Consider the following 22,139-nt stretch of genomic DNA (forward strand, 5'->3'; position numbering starts at 1 on the left):
ACCTTGTGTGTCTGGCTTACGTGGGACAGAGAGTTGAACATGGATCCTTAGGCTTTCCCATCAAGCACCTTAACTGCTAAGCCATCTCTCCAGCCCAAGATATTTTTGTCTACATCATTCTGCATAGACTTATAATTGACAAAAGAAATTATATTAGGAATTTATAGAAATTTATCAAGTACCCAATGAAATCAGAACGCAGAACAAAGAATTAAAGGGTTAAGAGCAAAGGCACAATTTACAAACAAAAGAATCACATATTAATTAGATCATAAAAAAATATTTGAGGTAAGGCCTCAAGTAGCCCAAGCTGTCCTCAAACACACTAAATGATCTTGAACTCCTGATCCTCCTGCCTCCACCTCCCCAGTGCTGAGATTATAGCATATGCCAGCATATCGTTTTTGTAAGACATAAAAGAGCATAAAATGAAATGTCAATCTCCTTCACCTGCTGATGTTTAGGATGGCTTTCCTGAATCTGCGTTGGTGTACCTTTTATTCTTATTATTTTATAGTTTTATTTATCGAGAGAGAGAGAGAGAGAGAGAGAGAGAGAGAGAGAGAGAGAGGGAGGGAGGGAGGGAGAGGGAGAGGGAGAGGGAGAGAGGGAAAGAGGGAGAGAGAGAGAGAGAAGAAAAAAAGAAAAAGAATGGGTATGCTAGGGCCTCTTGCCACTGCAAATGAACTCCAGATGCATGTGTCACTTTGTGCATCTGGATTTATGTGGGTACTGGGATCTGGACCGTCAGGTTTTTCAAGCAAACACCTTTAACTACTGAGCCATCTCTCCTGCTTATTTATTCTTATTTTTAAATTCCAGAATGATGAGAATGGCATCCTCCAGGTCCCAGGCTGTGAGTGGGCACTGTTCCGACTGGCACATCCTGGAGTCATAACTCAAATTGAAATTGATACCAAATACTTTAAAGGTAAGTGTCAAGCCACAGGAAGAACTGTCCAGGTGGTGTGTTCACTGTACAGATAATGCGTTCTGTGGGAGCAGGGCTGGGGATCTTGTTTTTTTTTTTTTTTTTCTTTTTCTTTTTTTCCTCTCAGCAGTGTAGTTTTGAGCAGGTTACCTTAATGCTGCAGTCCAGTGCCCTGTTTATGAAGGCTAGGGTTGGAATGAGTGGCTTTGAAGGTTATCCAAGAATCCAGGTTGCTCGGAGGTTCTGCATCCAATGTGCAAAGAGCCTGTGACAAAAAGCAGGGAAGCCTCTTGTTACGGGAATAGCCTGAGCACACTAACTGGGTGGATGACTATTTCTTCTCCAGTTTACTTCCAGTAGTAAGACAAGCTGGAAAAGCAGCCCATTTATTCTTGATCTTATTTCTTAGGAAATATAACATAGTTTATTATGTTGAGTGACATTGTATAATCATTGTGGGACATAAGTATTGGACTAGATATTTTCAATTGCTTAGCTGTCTCTAATGGATGGTGGCAGTTTATATTTATTATTTTGGTAGCTTTTGTTTTGCTTGTGAGAGTGTGTTCATGTGTGTGTGTGAATGTGCACATGTGTATGTACCCATGTACTCGCCTGTGGTGGCTGGAACAGAATGTTGGGTGTCTTGCTCTGTCACTCTTCTGTCCATTCTTTTTTTTTTTAAATTAGTTATGAACATACTAAGAATGAATACACCATGTGTTGGGACCATCCTTTCCCTTGTCCCTGCCCCTATTCTGCTGGGGGCCCTCCTCAGTGGGGTTGGTTTTCCCTGTGGGTTACACATTGTGGGAGTAGCAGTCAGTTATTGGGGACAGGCAATGTCTCTGTGCAAAATATCCCAACTTGTGGCTCTAATAATATTTCCACCCCCTCTTATGCAAAATTCCCTGAGCCAAGTTGGGTGTGTTTTAAGTCTACTTTGGTGGTGGGCTTTTAGGAGCCTCTGGATCTCTGCAGACACCTGCCCATTCTTTTTTTTAAGCCTCAATCTCTTGCTGATCTCAGAGCTCATCATTATTTTCCCCATGAGTTCCTGTGATTCTTGAGTCTCTGCTCCTCATAGAATTGGGATTAAAGACACCTGTGGCCATACCTAGCTGTTTATGTTGGTCTCGGGTATCAAATCTGAGAGGCCTCTCAAGCCTCCTTAGGCTTGCACAGCAAGTGCTCTCTAAATCATGGAGCCATCTCTCTGGCCCTGGATGGCTGGTTTTCCAAATCATTAGGACTTTAGTTATTATGTTACAGCATCTTATAAAATGAAGGCCAGATTTACTTACTGTAGCTTAGTGGGTACAGATGATTTTTAAGAGACCTACTAACTTTGGCTTACTTTTGTTTTCACTTTTCTGCATGGCTTAGCTCATCTCAACATTCCTATAAAACACCAACTATGAATGTCTTTTTAAAATTATTATTTGATGTTTGTGTATGCCTGCATTTCAGTGGCATCTTTAGTTTTCTTCATGACCGGTACAAATAACCTATTTTCACCAAGGGTAGTTTAGTCAACAGCTGACAACAAGCAGTAAAATCTGCTCAGCTATCACTCCAAGCCACATTAAGGTAGGAAGATCTCTGGAACAGTATGATAGCTATCTTGGGAATGAAGGAGCATGCAGGTATCCACAATTATCAATGATGTACTAAATTAGGTTCACTCACATTGAGTATGCAGAACTTAGGAAATGCATGCATGCACACACACACAGAAATGGCAGCTCTAATGATCATTTCCTGCATCCCTGAATTCGCACACAACTCAGAGCATGTTCAGCCACTTGTGAGAAGCCACTGTCACAGAACATGAGCCACAAAGAGGGCATACTGGCAGTGATGAGCTTTTGTGACTGAGTCTTGGATTATAACTCCTCACTGGTCCTTCAGTCTTAGAATTTTCCTCACAAGACCATGGAACATGTCTGCTATAGTACTTTTACTCCCCTGTGCAGAAAGGAAAGAAACTCAGGGCTGTATTCTTTCACCAGGAGACAACTCAGAAATTCTGGGGTATGGCATGTTTGGGACTTTGCATTCATTACTGTGGCTCAGGGCTTTTGTTTTCCTTTTATTTATTTTATATATATATATGTGTGTGTGTGTGTGTGTGTGTGTGTGTGTGTGTGTGTGTGTGTGTATGTGTGTGTGTGTGTGTATAAAATTAGTTTTGTACTCAGTGAATACAGTCAAGTTGGTACCATTGTTAGCCTCTTCCCTGTACTTCCCCCTCCACCTGGCCCCTCCTTGATGGGGTATATGGGTCATGCATTGTGGGTTAGCCATCAGTTATGGGTAGGAGGAAATGTCTCTGTGTATCATGATCCAATATGTGGCTCTGACATTCTTTCTGCCCCCTCTTCTGCAAATTTCTCTGAGCCATGTTGGATTCATTTTAGGTTTGCTTCAGTGATTAGGTCTTGGGGGCTTCTGTGTCTCTGGATATCTGATGTGGTGGGAGTTGATTGTAGTCTGTGTCAATCTCCTTCACCCTTGTGCTGGTACCCAGTTCACCAATAAAACATCATACTAGCTTGTTTTGCCAATTATTCTTAGTTTCATCTGGGGCCCTTTTTGAGGTGTGATGGGGTGGTTCTCTCCTTAGGATCTGTGTCTATCTAAAAAAGAGAAGCAGATTCTTTGACAGAGAGTAAAGTTAGCCCCAGATAAATGGGGTAACCATTATTTTTTTAGAGAGAAGTTAATAGGTGTAGGCCTTCTTGTAGCCCACAATTAGTGGGAACTTGATAATGGAGAGAGGGTTCATTTTTGGATCTGATTCTGACTTGTTTCCCAGCTTCAGCTATGGGTTCTGTTCCACTGACTGGATCAGTTAGCCAAATCAAGAGCAGTTGGTTTCCCACCATGGCTGTGCACCACTACTGCATTTGTGTGAGCATCACGACAGGTTACTTGCTGTTAAGTAGGTTAGATCATGAGTTGTTTGGACAGATATTGGTCATTTTCCCCCATTTGCCCACGTAGCACCTTCTGGCACTAGACACGCTCACTATCTGGGAACTGACTCTCTTCCAGCTTCCAGCCATGTCACTCCATGTTATGTGTCAACTGCATATGATGTCTTCAGCAGTAGGGTCTTACCACTAACCTTGGGTGGGTCATCAAGTACTCTGACAAAAATCTGTCATTCTTTTAGGAAACTTTGTAGGTCTTTCTGATCAAAAGCTCATTGTGGATGATAGCCACCTGCAGTTACAGGAGTTATAGGTCAGTGCCCATGAAGAGAAGGAAGAAAAAGATAAGTAATATAAAAGTGTTAGAGAGAAGTGGGGGGGGGGGGAGAGAAGCAGTAGAAGATTAAGGTCAGTCTTCATCATACGCTCTGTAGGGTCTTGTGACTCAGGTGTTCCACCTAAGGGCCTGGTGAAGGCTCAACCATTTGGTCTGTCTTTTAGGATGTAGAATGTTATGGTACCATTGCCATTTGGGTCCAGATTTGTGTCCTCCACCCCTACCTTTCCCTCCCCTTCCTCCCCACCCACCCTGTTGTCCAGTCCTTAAGATGCTTGCTAGGTTAGTATCTCAGGTAGATTCAGGTTAGGTGCTGTAGATGAGTGAGACTATGTGGTGATTATCTTTCTGTGATTGGGTGAGTTCACTGAAAATGATCTGTTCCAGGTTTGACCATTTTTCTTCAAATTTCATTGTGTCATTTTTGCTTACTGCTTTGGAGAATTCCATCTTGTAGATATACCACATCTTAGTTATTCATTCATCTAGTGATGGACATCTAGGTTGATTCCAGCTATTTGCTATTACAAATTGAGCAGCTATAAACATGGTTTAGGAAATTTCTCTGGACTGAAGCTTGGAGGTTTTAGGGTAAATGCTAAGAGAATAACTGGGTCTGTTGGTAACTCTGTAGTCAGCTTTTTAAGGAGTCTCCATATTGCTTTCCTTATGTTGAGCCATCCCTGTGTTCCTGGGATGAATCCCACTTTATCAAGGTGGATAATGCTTTTGATATGTTGTTGGATTCACTTTGCGAGGATTTTGTTCAGGATTAAGTTCATTAGGGAAATAGGCTGGTAGTTTTCTTTTCTTGTGGCATCTCTGCCTGGTTTTGGAATTAGGGTGATACTAGCTTCATAGAAGGAGTTGGGGAGCTTTCTCCAGTTGTGTGGCACAGCTTGAGAAAGACTGGTTTCAGTTCTTCCATGAAGGTTTGGTAGAATTCAGCTGAGAAGCCATCTGGTCCTGAACTCTTCTTTTTGGGGAGGTTTTTTAAAATTACTTTTTCAATCTCCATGAGTGTGATGGGTTCATTGAGGTGATTAATCTGCTCTGAGTTTAGCTTTGATAGATGGTATGCATCCAGGAATTTATCCATCTCCTCCACATTATCCAGTTTTGTGGAGTAGAGTTTTTTTTTTTTTTTTTGAAATAAATCCTGATGATTCTCCCAATTTCATTTATGTCTGTTGTGACCTCCCCTTCTTCATTTCTAATTTTGTAAATTTGAAGCATCTCTTTTTTTGTGCTTGATCACATTGGCCAGGGGTTTGTCAATCTTGTTGATTTGGGACCTGTCTTTGTTATGAAGGCATCTAGTGCTATGAATTTTCCTGAGGACTGTCTTCATTGTGTCCCATAAGTTTTGGTACAAAGTGTTCTCATTGTCACTAATTTTCTAGAAATTTCACAAATTTCATTTTTTATTTAATCCATTTCCTATTTATTGTTTAAAAGTGTGCTTTTCAGTTTCTAGGGTTTGGTGGGTCTCTTGTTGTTAATTTTTAGCAATATAGCATTGTGATCTGATATCATGCAGGGAATTATGTTAATCTTCCTAAATATATGGAGGCAGCCTTTGTGACACAGTATAAGATCTATTTTAGAGAATGTTCCATGAGAAGAATGTGTAGTCTGTGGATCTGGGACGAAATATTCTGTAGGTGTCCATTAGGTGTAAGTGAGCTATGGTTTTGTTGAGCTCTCTTGCTTCCCTGTCAAGTTTCTGTTTGGATGATCTATTACTGATAATGGCATATTGAAGCACCCAAGTATGATGATGATGGTGGTTATTTCTGCTTCATTGTCAAGTAGGTTTTGTTTTATAAACTGTGGTGCCTCTGTGTTTGGTGCATAAAGATTTATGATTGTGATGTCCTCTTGATGGATCATTCCCTTGATAAGTAGGAAGTGGCCTTGTCTTTTTGGATTATTTTTGGTTTGAAGTGTATTTTATCCAATATTAGTTTAGATACGCCTGCTTGTTTCTTATTCCCATTTGTTTGGAATATTGTTTTCCACCCTTTTACCCTGAGGATATGTCTGTCTTTAGTGGTGAGATGGGTTTCTTGAAGCCAACAGATTGAGGGGTCTAATTTTATGATCCATCCTGTTAGCTTGTGTCTCTTGATGGGTGAATTAAGGCCATTGATATTCAGTGTAATGACTGTGAGGTTTGATTTGATCCCTGCCATATTATGTTGGTTTATGTGGTTTGGTGTTTTCATGGACTTTAAAGTTTTTTGTGCCTTTTCTGAGTTAGGTTATTGTGATCTGCTTCTTGTAGGTACATAAGGTTGATTCTTTGATTCTTCTGTGTAGAAAATTTACTGAAATACTCTGTATGTTTGGTTTTGTGTTCATATAGTTGTAAAGTTGAGTTTTGTTATGGAAGTGTTTTCTTTCACTTTTATTATGAGGGATACTTTTGCTGGATAGAGTAGTTTGGGTTGGAAGCCATAGGTTCTTAGACTTTGCAGTGTTCCATTCTAGGCCCTTCTGGCTTTTTGGGTTTCTATTGAGTAGTCTGAAGTAATTCTGATGGGGTTACCTTTAAAAGTGATATGCTGTTTTTCTCTAGCTGCTTTTAGGACTTTCTCTTTGTTGTCAATGTTTGGAGTCTTTATGATAATATGTCTTGGAGAGTTTTTCCTTTTGTCTAATCTGTTTGGAGTTCTGTTAGCTTCCTGTATCTTGATGGGCCTTTCTTTTGAGAGAGTGGGAAAGTTTTCTTTGGTTATTTCGTTAAATAAATTCTCCATGCTCTTGGTCTCAATTTCTTCCTTTTCTGGTATTCCCATGATCTGAATGTTAGGATGTTTAAGGGTATCCCATAATTCCTGCATGTTTTGTTCACAGAAAATTTTGAACTTACTGAAACTTTTGAATTCTTGAACTGTTTTTTCTGTTTAGTGTTCCAGATCTGAGCTTCTATCCTCTGCATAGCTGATTCTATTCTTGAGAGCTTCTGAAGAGTTTTGGGCTTGTTCAATTAGGTTTGCATTTTCTATTACTTTTCTATGCATAGTTTCCAACCCTCTGTCATGTTACCTTTTTACATCATTTTCTGATTTTTTTAATGCTTCTTGGAATTCATCCTTGCATTTCTTTAGGTCTTAATATAGCATCACCAACTGATTTTTTTTTTTTTTTTTTGGCCCGGCCCCACCAGCTGATTTTTGAGGTCCTCTTCTTTTTCACTCTCCTTCATATCTCTTAACTGTCTTTGAACTCCTTCCATTTTCTTATCTATTAGGTCTAGTCTAGTGATGGCAGCATCCACATGATTATCAGTCCTTTGTTGCTTTTCTGGAAGTTCTACCAGAAGCTTGGTCAGGGTTGCATTGCTTATAGCTGCAGTTTAGTGTTCTGATCCTAATGTCTCTTCTATGTTTTGATTAGATACATCCATCGTAGTACTTTGCGATCTTATTGGACTTACTTGCATTTGATTTTTCATGTTATTTCTTTTGCGCTATGGTCTGCCCATCACAGTGTAAGGGCAGGGAGAGTAGGACTGTGGTCTCAATTGGTGGGGGAAGTGATGCCTCTTCAGGAGAGTGGACCTTAGCTTGCACTCTGATAAGTGGATGGGGAGAGTGGTCCTGAGCTCATATGTGGGTGGGCAGATTGGCCTGAGCTCACTCGCACAGCGGGCAGACAGGGGATTGGCCTGAGCTGGCACAGGCGGATGGACGGAGCAGGCCCAAGCTTGCACGGGAGGTGGACAGGCAGAGCAGGCCTAATCTTGTGTAGGCAGGTGGAATGTGCCTGAGCTTGCACTTGCAGGAGATGGGCAGAGCAGGATGAGCTTGCCTGTGCATGCGTGGTGGGCAGACGGACAGATCGGGCCTGAGCTCGCATTGGCCGGTGGGCAGGGGTAGCTGGGCGATCAGTCCTGCGCAGCGTGGCAAGTGGAACTATGCTGGCCTGGGTCCCCTTTCCTGCAGTAAGTGTGGGAGTATCCTGAGGCTGGGACTATGGCTAGGGAGGGTGCTTGGCGGGATTGGGGTCTGGTGGACTACCCAAGAGTGAAGGAATCAGCTGATTCCTTCCCTCTCACTGGTGCTCTATCAGAGATTGCTCTTCCCTAAAAGACCCAGTGAACCCTTAATGCCTTGCCTTTCCTTCCTGGGGAGGTGCGGTGTGTTAGTCGGATGCCATCTTTTTTTTTTTTGAGGCAGGTCTACTCTAGCCCGGACTGATCTGGAACTCTCTAGTAGTACAGGCTAACTTGAATACATGGTAATCTTCCTACCTCATCCTTATGAGTACTGAGAGTTTTGGGAATATAGTTATGAGCCACCATGCCCAGCTAAGAGTTTTTGTTTTTATTGCCACATTACAATATGACACCCTAAAGAAAGCATTTCCCAGTTTCATCATAATTTTAGAGGTGCTACATGGTGGTATGCAAGCAGTTTGAATTGCAGCCCACAAAATTTATCAAACACCTCCAGCTTTCAAAGTTAGAATACTAGCCAAATATGTTAGCCAGCTCACTAGCACACAGCCAGCTGTTCATATTCCTCTAACAGTACACATACTTCTCCTTCCTGAGGCAGTCCAACTTCATCCCAGATGGCTTATTCTTTCTGGGTTTTGATCTCATAAGCTAAGCTGTGCTGAGGTGCTCTGTGCTCAAGTCTGTATTTGCTCAATAGGTAATTCTCCTGACAGCTGCAAAGTGGATGGGTGCATCTTGACTACTCAGGAAGAGGAAGATATGATCAAGCATAAGTGGATTCTGCCGGCCCATAAGTGGAAGCCACTGCTTCCCACTACCAAGGTTTGTGGGGTACAGAGAGAGGACAAGCCCACAGTGAGTGCTGTTTTCAAGTTTACTTTAAAAAAATATTTTATTTATTTAAAAGAGAAAGAGACAGAGAGAGGGAGAGAAGGGGCATGCCAGGGCCTCTAGCCACTGCAAACAAACTCCAGATGCATGTGCCCCTTTGTGCATCTGGTTTACGTGGGTACTATGGTGCTGAACCTGGGTTCTTGGGCTTCACATGCAAGCGACTTAACTGCCAAGCCATTTCTCCAGCCCATGAAGTTAACTTTTTAAATTTTTTTAGTTTATTTTTATGCATTTATTTGATAGCGACAGACAGATAAAGAGGCAGAGAGAGAGAGAGAATGGGCGTGCCAGGGCCTCCAGCCACTGCAAACGAACTCCAGATGCGTGCGCCCCCTTGTGCATCTGGCTAACGTGGGTCCTGGGGAATTGAGCCTTAAACTGGGGTCCTTAGGCTTCACAGGCAAGTGCTTAACCGCTAAGCCATCTCTCCAGCTTGGAGTTAACTTTTTAAATTTCAGAACTGGGGAGTGAACTCAGGGCTTCATATATGCTAGATGGTATCCTACTACTGATCTATATCCCTGGTCCTCTTTCAACTTTTTGAGAGAGTCTTGATAATTTGCCCAGGCTGGCCTTGGACTTGTGATTCTTCTTTCTCAGCCTCCTGAGCAGTTGGGATTACAGGTCTTTGCCCCAGGCCTAACTTCTCAAGTTCAGTTTTGCAGTATTGGGAAACATTTCAATCGCTGCTAAGTTTAACAGTAAAATGATTACACTTTAAAAGCCACATCTGTACACATTCACAAAAGGCAGATATACTCTATGATCCATGTTTGCATGGCTAAAAAGGACCTTACACCTACTTGTCTTCCAGCTATCTCCCAACCAAAATCATTTGTTGGACAGTCTAACCTTGGAGCTGCAAGATGTCATCACGCATGCGAGACTCACCATCATTCCTGATGGGGGTGTGAGCCGCCTCCGGCTAAAGGGCTTCCCCAGCTCCATCTGCTTGCTACGGCCCCGGGAGAAGCCCATGCTGAAGTTCTCGGTTAAGACAGGCTTCAAGACGAACCTTTAATCCCACACTTAACAACATGTCTACCTGGCAGCAATCGTGGACTCATGTCTTCAGTGTTATGAACACCTAGTGGTTCAATAAAGTCATTCCACCAACTGGTCTCTGACTCATGTTGCTACCCTAAAAACTGGCCATATCCTTGCGTGGTGGCTGGTGTCCTGAGGAATTACTTTTTTGAAAAAACATTAAGTCACTGTTATTTTACAATAGTAATTTTCTTTAGCTTATGTGTGTGGAGCCCGTGATCTTTGAGAGTTTGTTTGGGCCCGTCAAAACTTTTGGGAAAGTGGTGGCTGGAGAGATGGCTCAGTAGTTAAGGTGCTAGCCTGGTTTGATTCCCAAGTACTCATGTAAGCCAGATGCACAAGGTGGTGCATGGGTCTGGAGTTCATTTGTAGTGGCTAGAGGCCCTGGTGTGCCCATTCTCTACCTGCCTGTTTCTCAAATAAATAGGTAAATAAAATATTGCAAAAAAAAAAATCCACTGGGAAAGCATATTTGTAGAATTGTCCATCCCCTCTGACCAAGACTCTTCCCTCATCATTCTTCCACAAATGAGGACTCATTCTGAATATTATGCCTTTGGGATACCCTGCAGTAGTAGCTAGTGATCATATAGATCTCATATAGATAGCTCCAGACAAATTACTGGTTGTGATAGTGGAGGCCTGTGGCCATGTGGACCGAGCCGACAAAAGAAACAAAGTTCAGAGGCTTATGCAGTTGTCAGCACCCACCCAGCTGGAGGTCTGATGGTCCTGACCCCTAGCTTCCACAGTGGCATGGTGGGCAGTCATTTCTGCAACTTCTGTCTTCCTCCCTGAGCTCTGCCACCTCACGGATTACAGCCCTTTTTGGTCCTATTTCTCTGCCACCCTCTCCACCTGGGCCGAGGTCTCTCTGCAAGCTCTCCCTCAAAGTTCTGTCTGCCAGCCACTTGCCCGGGATACCTGCTGGCCTACTCACCTGCCCCGGGTGTTTCCGCCCTCATCTTTCTCCGTTCTAGGCGCCTCTCATCTGTCCTGGCTTCCTAGGGTCTCCTCACTCGTCCCCGGGCCCTCTCCGCCGCCCTGGTCCCGCGCCTGCCCGTCCCTCACCGTGTGCGGGTCCCCTGGTGGTCACAATCGCCCGCGGGGCGCGTCACACCCGCGCCGCCAGCCCGAGGTGACTGCCCGCGAGCCAGCCGAGCGAGCAGCGGCCATGGGTACGCGCGGGCCCTACGCGCTGGTGGACACCACGCCCGCCAAGACCATCCTGGTGTACCGCAACGGGGACCAGTTCTTCGTGGGCCGCAAGTTCGTGTTCTCGCGGCGCCGCGTGGCCAACTTCGAGGCGCTGCTGGAGCAGCTGACCGAGCAGGTGGACGTGCCCTTCGGCGTGCGGCGGCTCTACACGCCCACGCGCGGCCACCCCGTGCGCGAGCTGGACGCGCTGCACGCGGGCGGCAAGTACGTGGCGGCCGGCCGCGAGCGCTTCAAGAAGCTGGAGTAAGTGCGGCCCGCCCGGGCTTCCCCGCGTCCGCGTCCGCCTCCGCCTCCGCGTCCGGGGCGGCGGGCGCCCTCCCTGGGGTCCCAGCGGCCCGCGGAAGGCCCAGGAAGGCGTCAGGGGCCCAGGGCGGGGCTGCTTTTCCGTCGGCCGGCCTTTCCCTGGTGGTTCTTTATTTCCGTGTGACCCGCTTTCTGGTGAAGCACTCCATTTTTGTAGTTTTACGTGGGCAACTTCTTAGTGTGAGTCTCCAGAAAGGATTCATGTTTCTCCTCCTTGCAAGAACTGGGACTCTCCAAACAGCAGGATTCGCTGATTAGACCAGCAGCTGAAGAAGGTGTATCTATTTATTATCATTTTGTTTATTTGTTTTTTCTTTGTTTTGTGGTTCTGGGGATTAACCCCAGGACCTTGGGCATGCTATGCTAGTACTTTACCAGTGAGCTACCCTCCCATTCCCCCACATTTTTGTTGTTGAGAAACGTTCTCATCATGCTATGCTGTGTTTCCCAGCCTGCCCTGGATCTCAGTATGTAGAGCAGGCAGGCCTTGAACTCTCAGCAATCCTCCTGCCTCAGCATTCCTGGTGCTGGGATTAGAAGCATGTACCACCGTGCCCAGGATGATTCCAGTTCTTGACGGCGTTTGGAGACAAGCAAACTTAGCTTCCTTCTTTTGAGGAAAAGTATCCTAAGTCACACACATCCCAGTTGCTGAGAGGTCTTGGTTAACTTTTATTTGAGGCTGAAATTTATTCCTGTGCTAATCCTGTTCTGTAAGAGAGTTCGCTGACAACATATTTGTTTGCAGATATGTTATTTTGTGGTTACTTTTTTAGGGACTGATGGACGTTATGTTATAGATAGCCGTAACTTCTGTATTAGCCTATGTGAAAGGCACCTACCATGGTACCGGGCCTAAGTCTCATGACTTATTTTCCTTTGGGTGTTTCTCTCTCTCTTTTTAATGGATCTAGGCAGTTTCTAGACATCTTTTTTTTTTTTTTTTTTTTGAGGTAGGGTCTCACTCTAGCCCAGGCTGACCTGGAATTCACTATGTAGTCTCAGGGTGGCCTCGAACTCATGGCGATCCTCCTACTTCTGCCTCCCAAGTGCTGGGATTAAAGGCGTGCACCACTACGCCCGGCTTCTATACATCTTTTTATTTGTTTAATTTTGTGAAGGATTACTCATAATTTAATTTGAAAAGTTTTGGACTTTTGGCAAAAATATTGGGAAAAATGTTGAGGTGTTTTTCTTTCCTTTACAGTAGGAGTTCATTTTCTGAGGAAGGAAGGGTGATCCCTGTATAGGGCCTCCCACAGCAGATGGTGCTGGCTAATGTGCATTATTTATGCACTTTTATTGATGTGAAAATAGATGCACAATATTTGCCAGTGAAGTTCAAAGTGCCGTCACTGCTTCTTAGGTCAGTGAAGTGCGAAATCAGCTCCAGTGTTGGTGAATCAAGCTCTGGGAAACAATTTCCACTGGTGGTGTAAGGCATCTTGTGTGAGGATTTATATTCTGTAATTGTTGAGACTTTGAGCAGTTAAAACTAATATTCACCAGGGAATAAGACCTTAATTGGATTTGGAAGCAAAGCTTGATGGATGGTGCATTCATGGCCCTGGATCTTTCCTCTGGTCTCCCTTTCCACCCATGTGTAGCCTGGAACCTAGGGGTGACAAGACAAAGTGGAAGGTGGGAAGGAGGAAGGTTATGTTGGGTGAGGGGTAGAATCAAATCCTGGCATCCCTACCTAAGAAACCTCAGGGTCTTGTTTTCTCATCAGCAAAGTTGGCTGGTGAATGTCTACTGCATGGTACTGTGTGTTTAAATGGATATGTTCTGCAAAATGCTTGGTGCTGGTTGCCACAGTTGGCTTCTTTTCCTCTGGAGGTATTGAGGCAGAAGGTCCCACAGTGACCATTCTGCTTCAGATGCCATGCCCTGCCACTCCAAGAACACTTATCACAACTACTGACTTCACACACACACTTCAACTGTACTGTTCACTGGATCATTGAGGAGCTATCTGTCACTTTTTCTGCTTTGTTTATACTTTATGGGGAGGGCAATAACACATGGTACTTGGTGTTTGTGTAGAATCTTCTTAGGCTGTAATTTTCTGAATCCATTCTCACTTCTTGTGAAACGTAATGGCAATAAACTGTTCCAGCTGGAGTGTTAGTGTTCATGAGCAGTATGGAAGTTGGTAAGTTAGAACTCACTGGAAATACCTGCTTGGAAAAATATGGAGGCTGGAAGAAGGCTGAGAAGAGTTGCCATGAGGGCTGTGAGCCAGAGGTGGTAGAATAGAGATTTTTGGGCTGACCTCAGCCAGAGGTCTGTGGCCTATTAGGTTTACACAAGTTTCAAAGAGCTGAGTTGCCTGTGATGTTTTGTACTTGGGTGAATTCATGTAATAATGCAAACTTTTCTTTTTGTTTAAAAAAATACAGGGTTTGATTGTTCCAAAGGACTGCTTTAGTAGCTCCATTTCCAAGTGTGAACAATGTGTGGTGGAACAGAGAGGTTCTGTCTACTTTGGATGGGGAAGTTCCTTCTTGCTGTTCACAGACCCCAGCATTCTCTAATACTCCCCTTGGTGAAAGCCATCTTTTACTTGCTTAGTTAGTCTGCAGGGATCTGAGTTTGTGACTTATGACTCTGTTTGTAATACTTATTTCTTTTTTCCTTCTACCTACCAATTCTAAGTTAATTCTTCTCTGAATTTTGTTAAAACTGCCAGTAATTGACAATAATTAAGCAATGAGTTTAATGTTCTAATTTGAAGAAATTCTAAGCTTAACTTCAAACAAGTATTAATAATTTCAGAAACACATATGGTTCTTAGAAACAGTTGCTATCTACTTGATACCTGTCCATTCAATATTTAAAAGTAAAGGTATGGTTTGTTTTTAAGTAGTGACTATATATTTTCTCACAAGATCCTCAGCCTACAGCCTGGTTTGGATTATGGCTAGTCTGATGAATTAGATGCATTTTATTTAATTGACAAACTATTCATTTCTTCTTTTTTTTTGGTATTTGTATTGACAACTTCCATATTTACAAATAATAAACTATGATAATTCCCTCCCTTTCCCCACTTTCCCCTTCACAAATCCACTGTTCATCATATCTTCTCCCTCTTTTATTAATCTCTCTTTTATTTTGATGTTTTCATCTTTTCCTCCTATTATGAGGGTCTTGTGGAGGTAGTACTAGGCACTGTGAGGTCATGGATATCAAGGCCAGTTTCTGTCTGGACAGTTTAATTGTAAGCAGTCTTACCCTTCCTTTGGCTCTTACATTCTTTCTGCCACCTCTTCCACAGTGTACCCTGAGCCTTGGAGGGTATGAAGGAAATGTTTCTGTACCAAACACTCCTCTGACACTTCTTTACACTATGGTGCCTTTTGGGTCATCCCAGTGGTCACCACTGTCTGAAAAGAGAAGCTTCTGTAACCAAAAGTGAGGGTAGTGTTCATATACAGGTATGGACATTAAGTAAATTGCTTATGGGGCAGTTTGATGAGCATAATATATGCATTAACCAGACAAGAGCAGGCATTATTACTAATGCTCATGACCTCCACCACTACATGCTTTTGATTAGGTTTTCAGTACCACACATGTATTTTCTCCCATAGAGCGGGCCTCCAGTCCAATTAGAGAGCAGTTAGTTTCCCCCATAACAGTCATGCCACTATTGTACTCATTCAGTCTTTTGGCCTGCTTGACCAAACTTGAGGATTGCAGCGTGTACTGTCTTCACCACTGATGACTTCTGTCTCCCAGTGCAGCTTTTCCAGCTTTCTGTCAGCAATACATACTTTTTAAAAAATATATATACTTTTTTTAATGACAGGAAGAAACCTTAACACAAGGTATGAAAATTCCATTGTTTGTTATTTACAAACATATTCTTTTATTGTGTAAGAATATAAAAGGATCTTCAAAAGATCCAAGGGTATAAGTTTGTCCTGGTAAATCCAGTTCTGGCAAAATGTGACTCACCATGCAGTCCTGTGACATGGTTTGATACTCGAGGCCAGGTGGGAACATCAGTGAGCCCCAGGATCCTGGTATTTTAGGGACCTCTTAGAAAAGAACACTGGAGGGGGGAGGGAGGGTATTACCATGGGATATTGTTTACAATCAAGTTGTTAAAAAAAAATTAACCAGGCATTGTAGTACATGCCTGTAATCTCAGACCTGGAGTGGCAGAGGCAGGAAGATTCCAAGTCAGGAGCCAGTCTGGGCTATAGAGTGAGACTTTGTCTCAAAAACCAACTAGCCAAAACCCAAACAACAGCAAATCAGAGGGCCATTGAATTAGATAATTTATTTTTTTAAAAGACTTTAAAAAACATTTTTATTTATGAGAGAGAGAGAGAGGGAGGGAGGGAGGGACAATATGAATATAAATGAATATGAGGCAGTCAGAAAAGGATTGTGTATCGATGTGCCAGGGTCTCCTGCCACTGCAAATGAACTTCAGGTGCATGAGCCACCTTGTGCATCTGGTTTTACGTGGGTATGGGGAATTGAACTGGGGCCATCAGGCTTTGCAAGCAAGTTCCTTTAACCATTGAGCCGTCATTGGATCCTCAGAGCATTTATTACTAAGGCTATTTTGATAAATTAAATTATATTCAGGAGGGTTTCCACAGGGCAAGGCTAGTGGTGGAAGAGTGGCCTATGATGGTATTGCTGTTACATATTGATTAAAGTCTCCTGAATTGCTTTGGGGTTGTCAGCTTCCACTCTGAGAAGGATGAATCTCCTCAGAGACTCTACACTTCTATGTACATACTGACCTAATTATGTTTCTCTTTTCTTCTTTTGCAGTTATATTCATATAGTTCCTAGAAAGCCTACAAAGATGAGAAAGTTGAAGGAAGTAAGTGTTCACTTCTAATAAAGATGAAATAAATTAGATTGGGTAAAAATTAAATCTCAGTATTGAATAACTGAAGTTTTACAACAGTATTAAGTATGAAACCCCTATAAAATGTTGCTTTCTAAAGTTTTTTCTTTTTCTTTATTTATTCGTATGTATATATTTGTGTGCATGTGAGTGTATATGAGTGTAGGCACATATGTGTGTGTGTGTAGATCAGAGGGCAACTCTTCTGTTGGTTTTTACCTGTCTACCTCATTTGGGGCAGGGTTTCTCTGGATTCTTTTAAAAAGATTTTTAAAAATTAATTAATTTATGTGTGAGAGGGAGAAAGAGAGAGAGAAGAGAGAATACATGCATGAGAATGGGTGTGCCAGGCCCTCTAGCCACTGAAAATGAACTCCAGATACATGCACTACCATGTGCATTTGGCTTATGTGGGTTCTGGGGAATCAAACCTGGGTCATTAGGCTTCACAGGCAAGTACGTTAACCAGTAATCCATCTCTCCAGCCCTCCCTCTGGATTTTATTCTGTTTTTCTTTGTTACACTTGGCTGAGCTTCCAGGAAATTCTCTCAGTGTCTCTGCCTCCCACCTCACTGCCAACTGTTAAAAAGCCAGGAGCTATGGTAGGTTTGTGTAATCCCAGCTTTTTATGTAGGGTGTAGGGATTGAACTTGGTTACTAAGTGGTGAGCACTTCTTCTGCTGAGTCATCTTTTCACCCTAGATATGTTGCTTTTGAAGTCAGAATCCATGGTGTAAGCTGGCTAAACTTGTCAGAGCTGTCAGGCAGTCAAATGTTCGGAATTATTATAAATATCCTAAGATGACACCTAGGGAGAGAGTTATCTTTAAGGCAATTATTTCTTAAGTCTCTCATTTTTTTGTTTTGATGTATCTGGAAAGATGGTTGTTAAAAAATTATTTTAAGGGCTAGAGAGATGGCTTAGTGGTTAAGCACTTGCCTGTGAAGCCTAAGGACCCCGGTTCAAGGCTCGATTCCCCAGGACCCATGTTAGCCAGATGCAGAAGGGGGCACACACATCTGGAGTTCATTTGCAGTGGCTAGAAGCCCTGGCGCACCCATTCTCTCTCTCTCTCTCCCTATCTGCCTCTTTCTCTGTCACTCTCAAATAAATAAATAAAAATGAACAAAATTAAAAAAAAGTTATTTTAAGTTATGCAATTTTGAAGCAAATTATAAGGCTGACTTTAAAGGTTTTCCCAACTTTTGAACATTTTTATCCTCGTATTTGTGAGGTCTATAGGATGAGACATTCATTTTTCTACTCACATCACTTGGTTCTTAGAAAATATAGCTTTCTTGTTTCTTACCTTTTCTGTAAGTGAAAAAGATACCCCCCATTTTTGAACATTATGAACACTGATAGTTAGACGTTAACATGATTTTTAATTGTTTTAAGTGGACTAATCATTTTGTGGAGTGTCACCAGGTGGGGTGTTATGGGGGTGTCTGCTTTGTACCATAGTCTTGCCATCTGTCCTTGTTTGCTCCTCTGTAATGTGGAGATGGCCATATTCATCTTAGAGTTGCAGGGCTTAGATGACGAGATGTGTGGAAAAGCAGCTTCTTTGTGCCACATCTTAAAACAGCAGTCATTCTGTTCTTGGATCATCATCCAGGATCCAAAGGATACTCCAGCATTGCTCACAGACAACAGCTTGCAGGAGCACGTACCTCTTCCTAGTGTTTGCTCTTCATGACAGTGAATTAAGTCACTTTTACCACTCATCCCGTTTTTTTTTTTTTTTTTTTTTTTTAATTTTCGGTACCAGGGATAAAACCCAGGGTATTGCACATGCTAGTCAAGCTCAGTACTACTGAGCAACATACTAAGTTCTTTTTCTTACTTTTTATTTTGAGACAGACTCTCACTAAGTTACGCAGGCAGGCCTTCAAGTTGTGATCCTCTTGTCTTAGTCTCTCAAGTAGCTGGGTTATAGGCCTGTACCATCAGGCCTGGCTTACTTACCTGGCTTAAATGGCAACTTTCAGGGCAGAAGAGCTGGTTTCCACTGAGAAAGCAATTTTGGAATTTCAGGGCTGTTTCAATAAGGATGAGGAAGTCTAAAACTACTGCCGACATCTTGGTCCTGCTTACTGTGTGTGGGGCTGGAAGTGGGGTCAGCACCACTTCTGAAGACTGTCTCTGAAGACACATGTTGGAGATCGAGCCAATGGTTATTCCTTGCATTTTTCAGTGACTTAAATAACAAATGATGCATTTGGGGATCAGGAAAACTTCCAGATTGTCTTGTTATAGACGGCTCCATGTTGTTAGAATGAACATCCAGACCACATACAGTTTATATAGGAGGAAAGTTTCATTTCCACTCATAGATCCAGTGGGAAGTTCTACCAGTGGTGGAAGGAACTGGCTCCCTTTCACAGATCCAAGCAGTGACACCACCCAGCAGCCAACAAGCACACCCAGAAAGCAAACAGCAGGGACCCAGGCAGAGCTCAGACCTCTCTGCATATTTTTGGGGTGGACCCCAGGACCTGGCCACAGTGACACCTCTTCCATCCAGATGGCTGGAAATACGAGTTACAAGCCTTAATAAAACACCTGAGTCTATTGGGGGACGTACATTTAAATTACCATACTTGTCAATCCTCATTATTTTATTTTCACTTAGATAACAGAGTTTTAGGTGTTATTCATTCTAGCATTTCCAGATACATTCTCTTTTTCTTTTTTGCTTTTTTGAGGTAGAGTCTCACTCTAGCCCAGACTGACCTGGAATTCACTATGGAGTCTCAGGGTGGCCTTGAACTTATGGCAATCCTCCTACCTCTGCCTCCCGAGTTCTAGGATTAAAGGTGTGCACCACCACACCTGACACAAATACATTCTTTAAATTGATTATCTTCCCTCTTCTCTCCCCATTCCCCACCTCTCTCTATAACCTTTCCACTTCTGCTTTCTCATGTGCCCTTATTTTTTCTAGTTAATTCAGAGAGCTTAGGTGGTATGTGTAGCATTGCCTGAGTGCTTGCACATTCACAGCATGTGAGCACCGCCTCTCTGCACTCTAGATTGCCGTCACTTATGCTGCTCAGAAGAGTTGTGTTAGTTTTATTTTGAAATCTCCATTTTGTTTTTAAAAAGATCTAATTGGAAAAGTAGTTCTTACAGATAAGAGTTCAGAGGAATTCAGTCATGAAAATAAAAAGCCACTATAAACCTTTTTTCTCCAGACCTGACTTGTCAAATCTATTCCAGTTCTGGAATTTATCATCAAATGTTGGATTACTTGTATGTATATAATAAGATATCTTGGGGATAACACTCAAGTCTAAACATGAAATTCACTTATCTTTCATATATCCTTGCTCTAATAGTCTAATGATGATTTAAAACAGTGGTAGTTTTTTTGAGGTAGGGTCCCACTTTAGCCCAGGCTGACCTGGAATTCACTATGTAGTCTCAGGTTGGCCTTGAATTCAGAGCAGTCCTCCTACCTCTGCTTCCTGAGTGCTGGGATTAAAGGTGTGCATCACTGTACCTATCTACAGTGATGTATTTTTTAAGACTTTATTTCTATTTATTTATTTATTAGAGATACAGAGAGGGAGGGAGAGAGAGGGAGAGGGAAAGAGAATGGGCATGTAGGACCTCTAGCCACTGCAAACAAATTCCAGACACACGCACCACCATGTGAATCTGGCCTATGTAGGACCTGGAGAATTGAACCTGGATCCTTAGGCTTTGCAGGCATGTGCTAACTGCTAATCCATCTCTCCGGCCCTACAGTGATATTTTTAAAAAATATTTTTTATTTATTTTCAAGGAGACAGAGAGAAAGAGAGAGAATGAGAGAGAGGGAGGAGAAGAGGAGGAAGTGGAGGAAGGGAAGTGGGCACTCCAGGGCCTCTTGCCACTGCAAATGAACTCCAGATGTGTGCACCACTTTGTGCATCTGGCTTTATGTAGGCACTGGGGAATTGAACCCAGGTCATCAGGCTTTGCAAGCAAGTACCTTTAACTACTGAGGCATCTCTCCAGCCCTTATACAGTTTTTTTTTTTAGTGTGAATATGTGTGTATGTATGCATATGTGTGTGTGTGGGGGTTGCATGTGGTGTGTGTGTGTGTGTGTGTGCATGCACACATGTGAAGGCCAGGGATCAACTTCCTGTGTCTTCCTTGATCACTTTTCACTTTTGTGGCAGGTCTCTCAATTGAACCCAGAGTTTACCAATTCAGATAGTCTAGCTAGACAGCTTGCCCCATTCTCTCTTTCCACCTCCCAAGTGCTGAGTGCTGAGATTATAGGCACATATGTCACAATGTCAGATGTCACAACTGACATTTTCATGGGATCTAGGGAGATCTGAAGTCCAGTCCTCATGCTTGGGTAACAAGCTCTTTATTGACAGAGCCATCTCCTGAGCCTTACAGCATTTTTAATATTCTGTACATACAGCAATGTTTTTGTGTGCTGGGGGGCTGGGACATGGATACTTAGTGAAGTATTTTGTGTGCACCTGTGTTTTGACAGTGACCATCACATGAGGTCAGCTGTGGTATTTTCCACTGGTGGTGGTGTGTTGGTGCTCAACATGATTGATTTTGGAGCATTTTGAACTTTAGGATTTTGGGTTAGGATGCTGTGGTGGCTTTGAATGCAAGTGTCCCCATAGCCTCAGATGTTTGTGATTAAGCGTCCTACTTAGTCCTCAGCTGGTGGAGCTTTCAGCTGCTAGAAGAGGTATGTTAAGGAGGGAAGATCCTGAGTCCAGCCTTAAGGTATGTTCTGAGCCAGCTTGAGCTCTGGCTATTTGTTCTTTTATTTTTTATTCTGGTTTATTTATTTATTTACTTGGGAAAGAGAGAGAGGGAGGAAAGCAGGCATATAGACAAAGAGAATGGGTGCACCAAGGCCACTGCAAGCAAACTCCAGACACATGAGCCACACTGTTTATCTGGCATAAGTGGGTCCTGGTGAATTTAATCTGCATTCTTAGGCTTTGCAGACAAGTACCTTAATGCTAAGCCATTTCTCCAGCTCTACTTGTTCTTTTTAAAATTAGTTATGTACACAGTGTGTATATAGCCATGTTGGTACCATCATTAGCATTTTCTCTGTCTTCCTCTCTCCAAAGAGACCCTCCTCATTGGGGAATGTGGGTTGTGCATTGTGGGGTTAGCCATCAGTTATGAGGAAGAGGTAATGTCTCTGTGTATAATGTCCCAACTTGTGGCTCTAACAATCTTTCCACCCCCTCTTCTGCAAATTTCCCTGAGACATGTTGGGTTTGTGTTAGGTATACTTCAGTGATGAGGTCTTGGGAGCCTCTGTGTCTCTGGATATCTGGTTTTGTAGGAGCTGAGAATTCTTTGTGTCTATCTTCTTCACCCTTGTACTGGTACCAGGTTCACTAATAAAGGAGCACTTTTGCTCATTTCCCCAATTACTCTATGGTTTCAGCTGGGGCCCTGGTGAGGAGTGATGGGCTGATTCTGTCCTCAAGTTTTGCATCCATCTGAAAAAGAGAAGCAAATTTTCCAATGGAGAGTGAAGTCAGCACCAGATAAATGGAATAACCATTATTATTTTAGAGAGAATTTAATAGGTGTATGCCCTTGTAGCCCACGATTAGTGGGAGCTTAATATTATAGAGCAGTC

At 42.9% G+C, this 22,139-nt stretch overlaps 2 protein-coding genes across 2 annotated transcripts in view; both read left to right on the forward strand.

Annotated features, from left to right (window-relative positions):
• Allc (allantoicase) overlaps nt 1–10,086 on the forward strand; it is a 35,554-nt gene extending 25,468 nt beyond the window's left edge. The window contains exons 9-11 of the mRNA XM_045144522.1: nt 823–931; nt 8,869–8,993; nt 9,880–10,086. Of these exons, the coding sequence (XP_045000457.1) occupies nt 823–931; nt 8,869–8,993; nt 9,880–10,086 (441 nt within the window). The remainder of the gene's footprint in view (nt 1–822; nt 932–8,868; nt 8,994–9,879) is intronic.
• Nucleotides 10,087–11,286: 1,200 nt separating this feature from the next.
• Nucleotides 11,287–22,139, forward strand: part of Dcdc2c (doublecortin domain containing 2C) — a 122,863-nt gene continuing 112,010 nt past the window's right edge. Inside the window, exons 1-2 of the mRNA XM_045143510.1 lie at nt 11,287–11,573; nt 16,431–16,482. Of these exons, the coding sequence (XP_044999445.1) occupies nt 11,287–11,573; nt 16,431–16,482 (339 nt within the window). The remainder of the gene's footprint in view (nt 11,574–16,430; nt 16,483–22,139) is intronic.

Source organism: Jaculus jaculus, chromosome 2 (genome assembly GCF_020740685.1).
Source record: "Jaculus jaculus isolate mJacJac1 chromosome 2, mJacJac1.mat.Y.cur, whole genome shotgun sequence".
Taxonomy (NCBI): Eukaryota; Metazoa; Chordata; class Mammalia; order Rodentia; family Dipodidae; genus Jaculus; species Jaculus jaculus.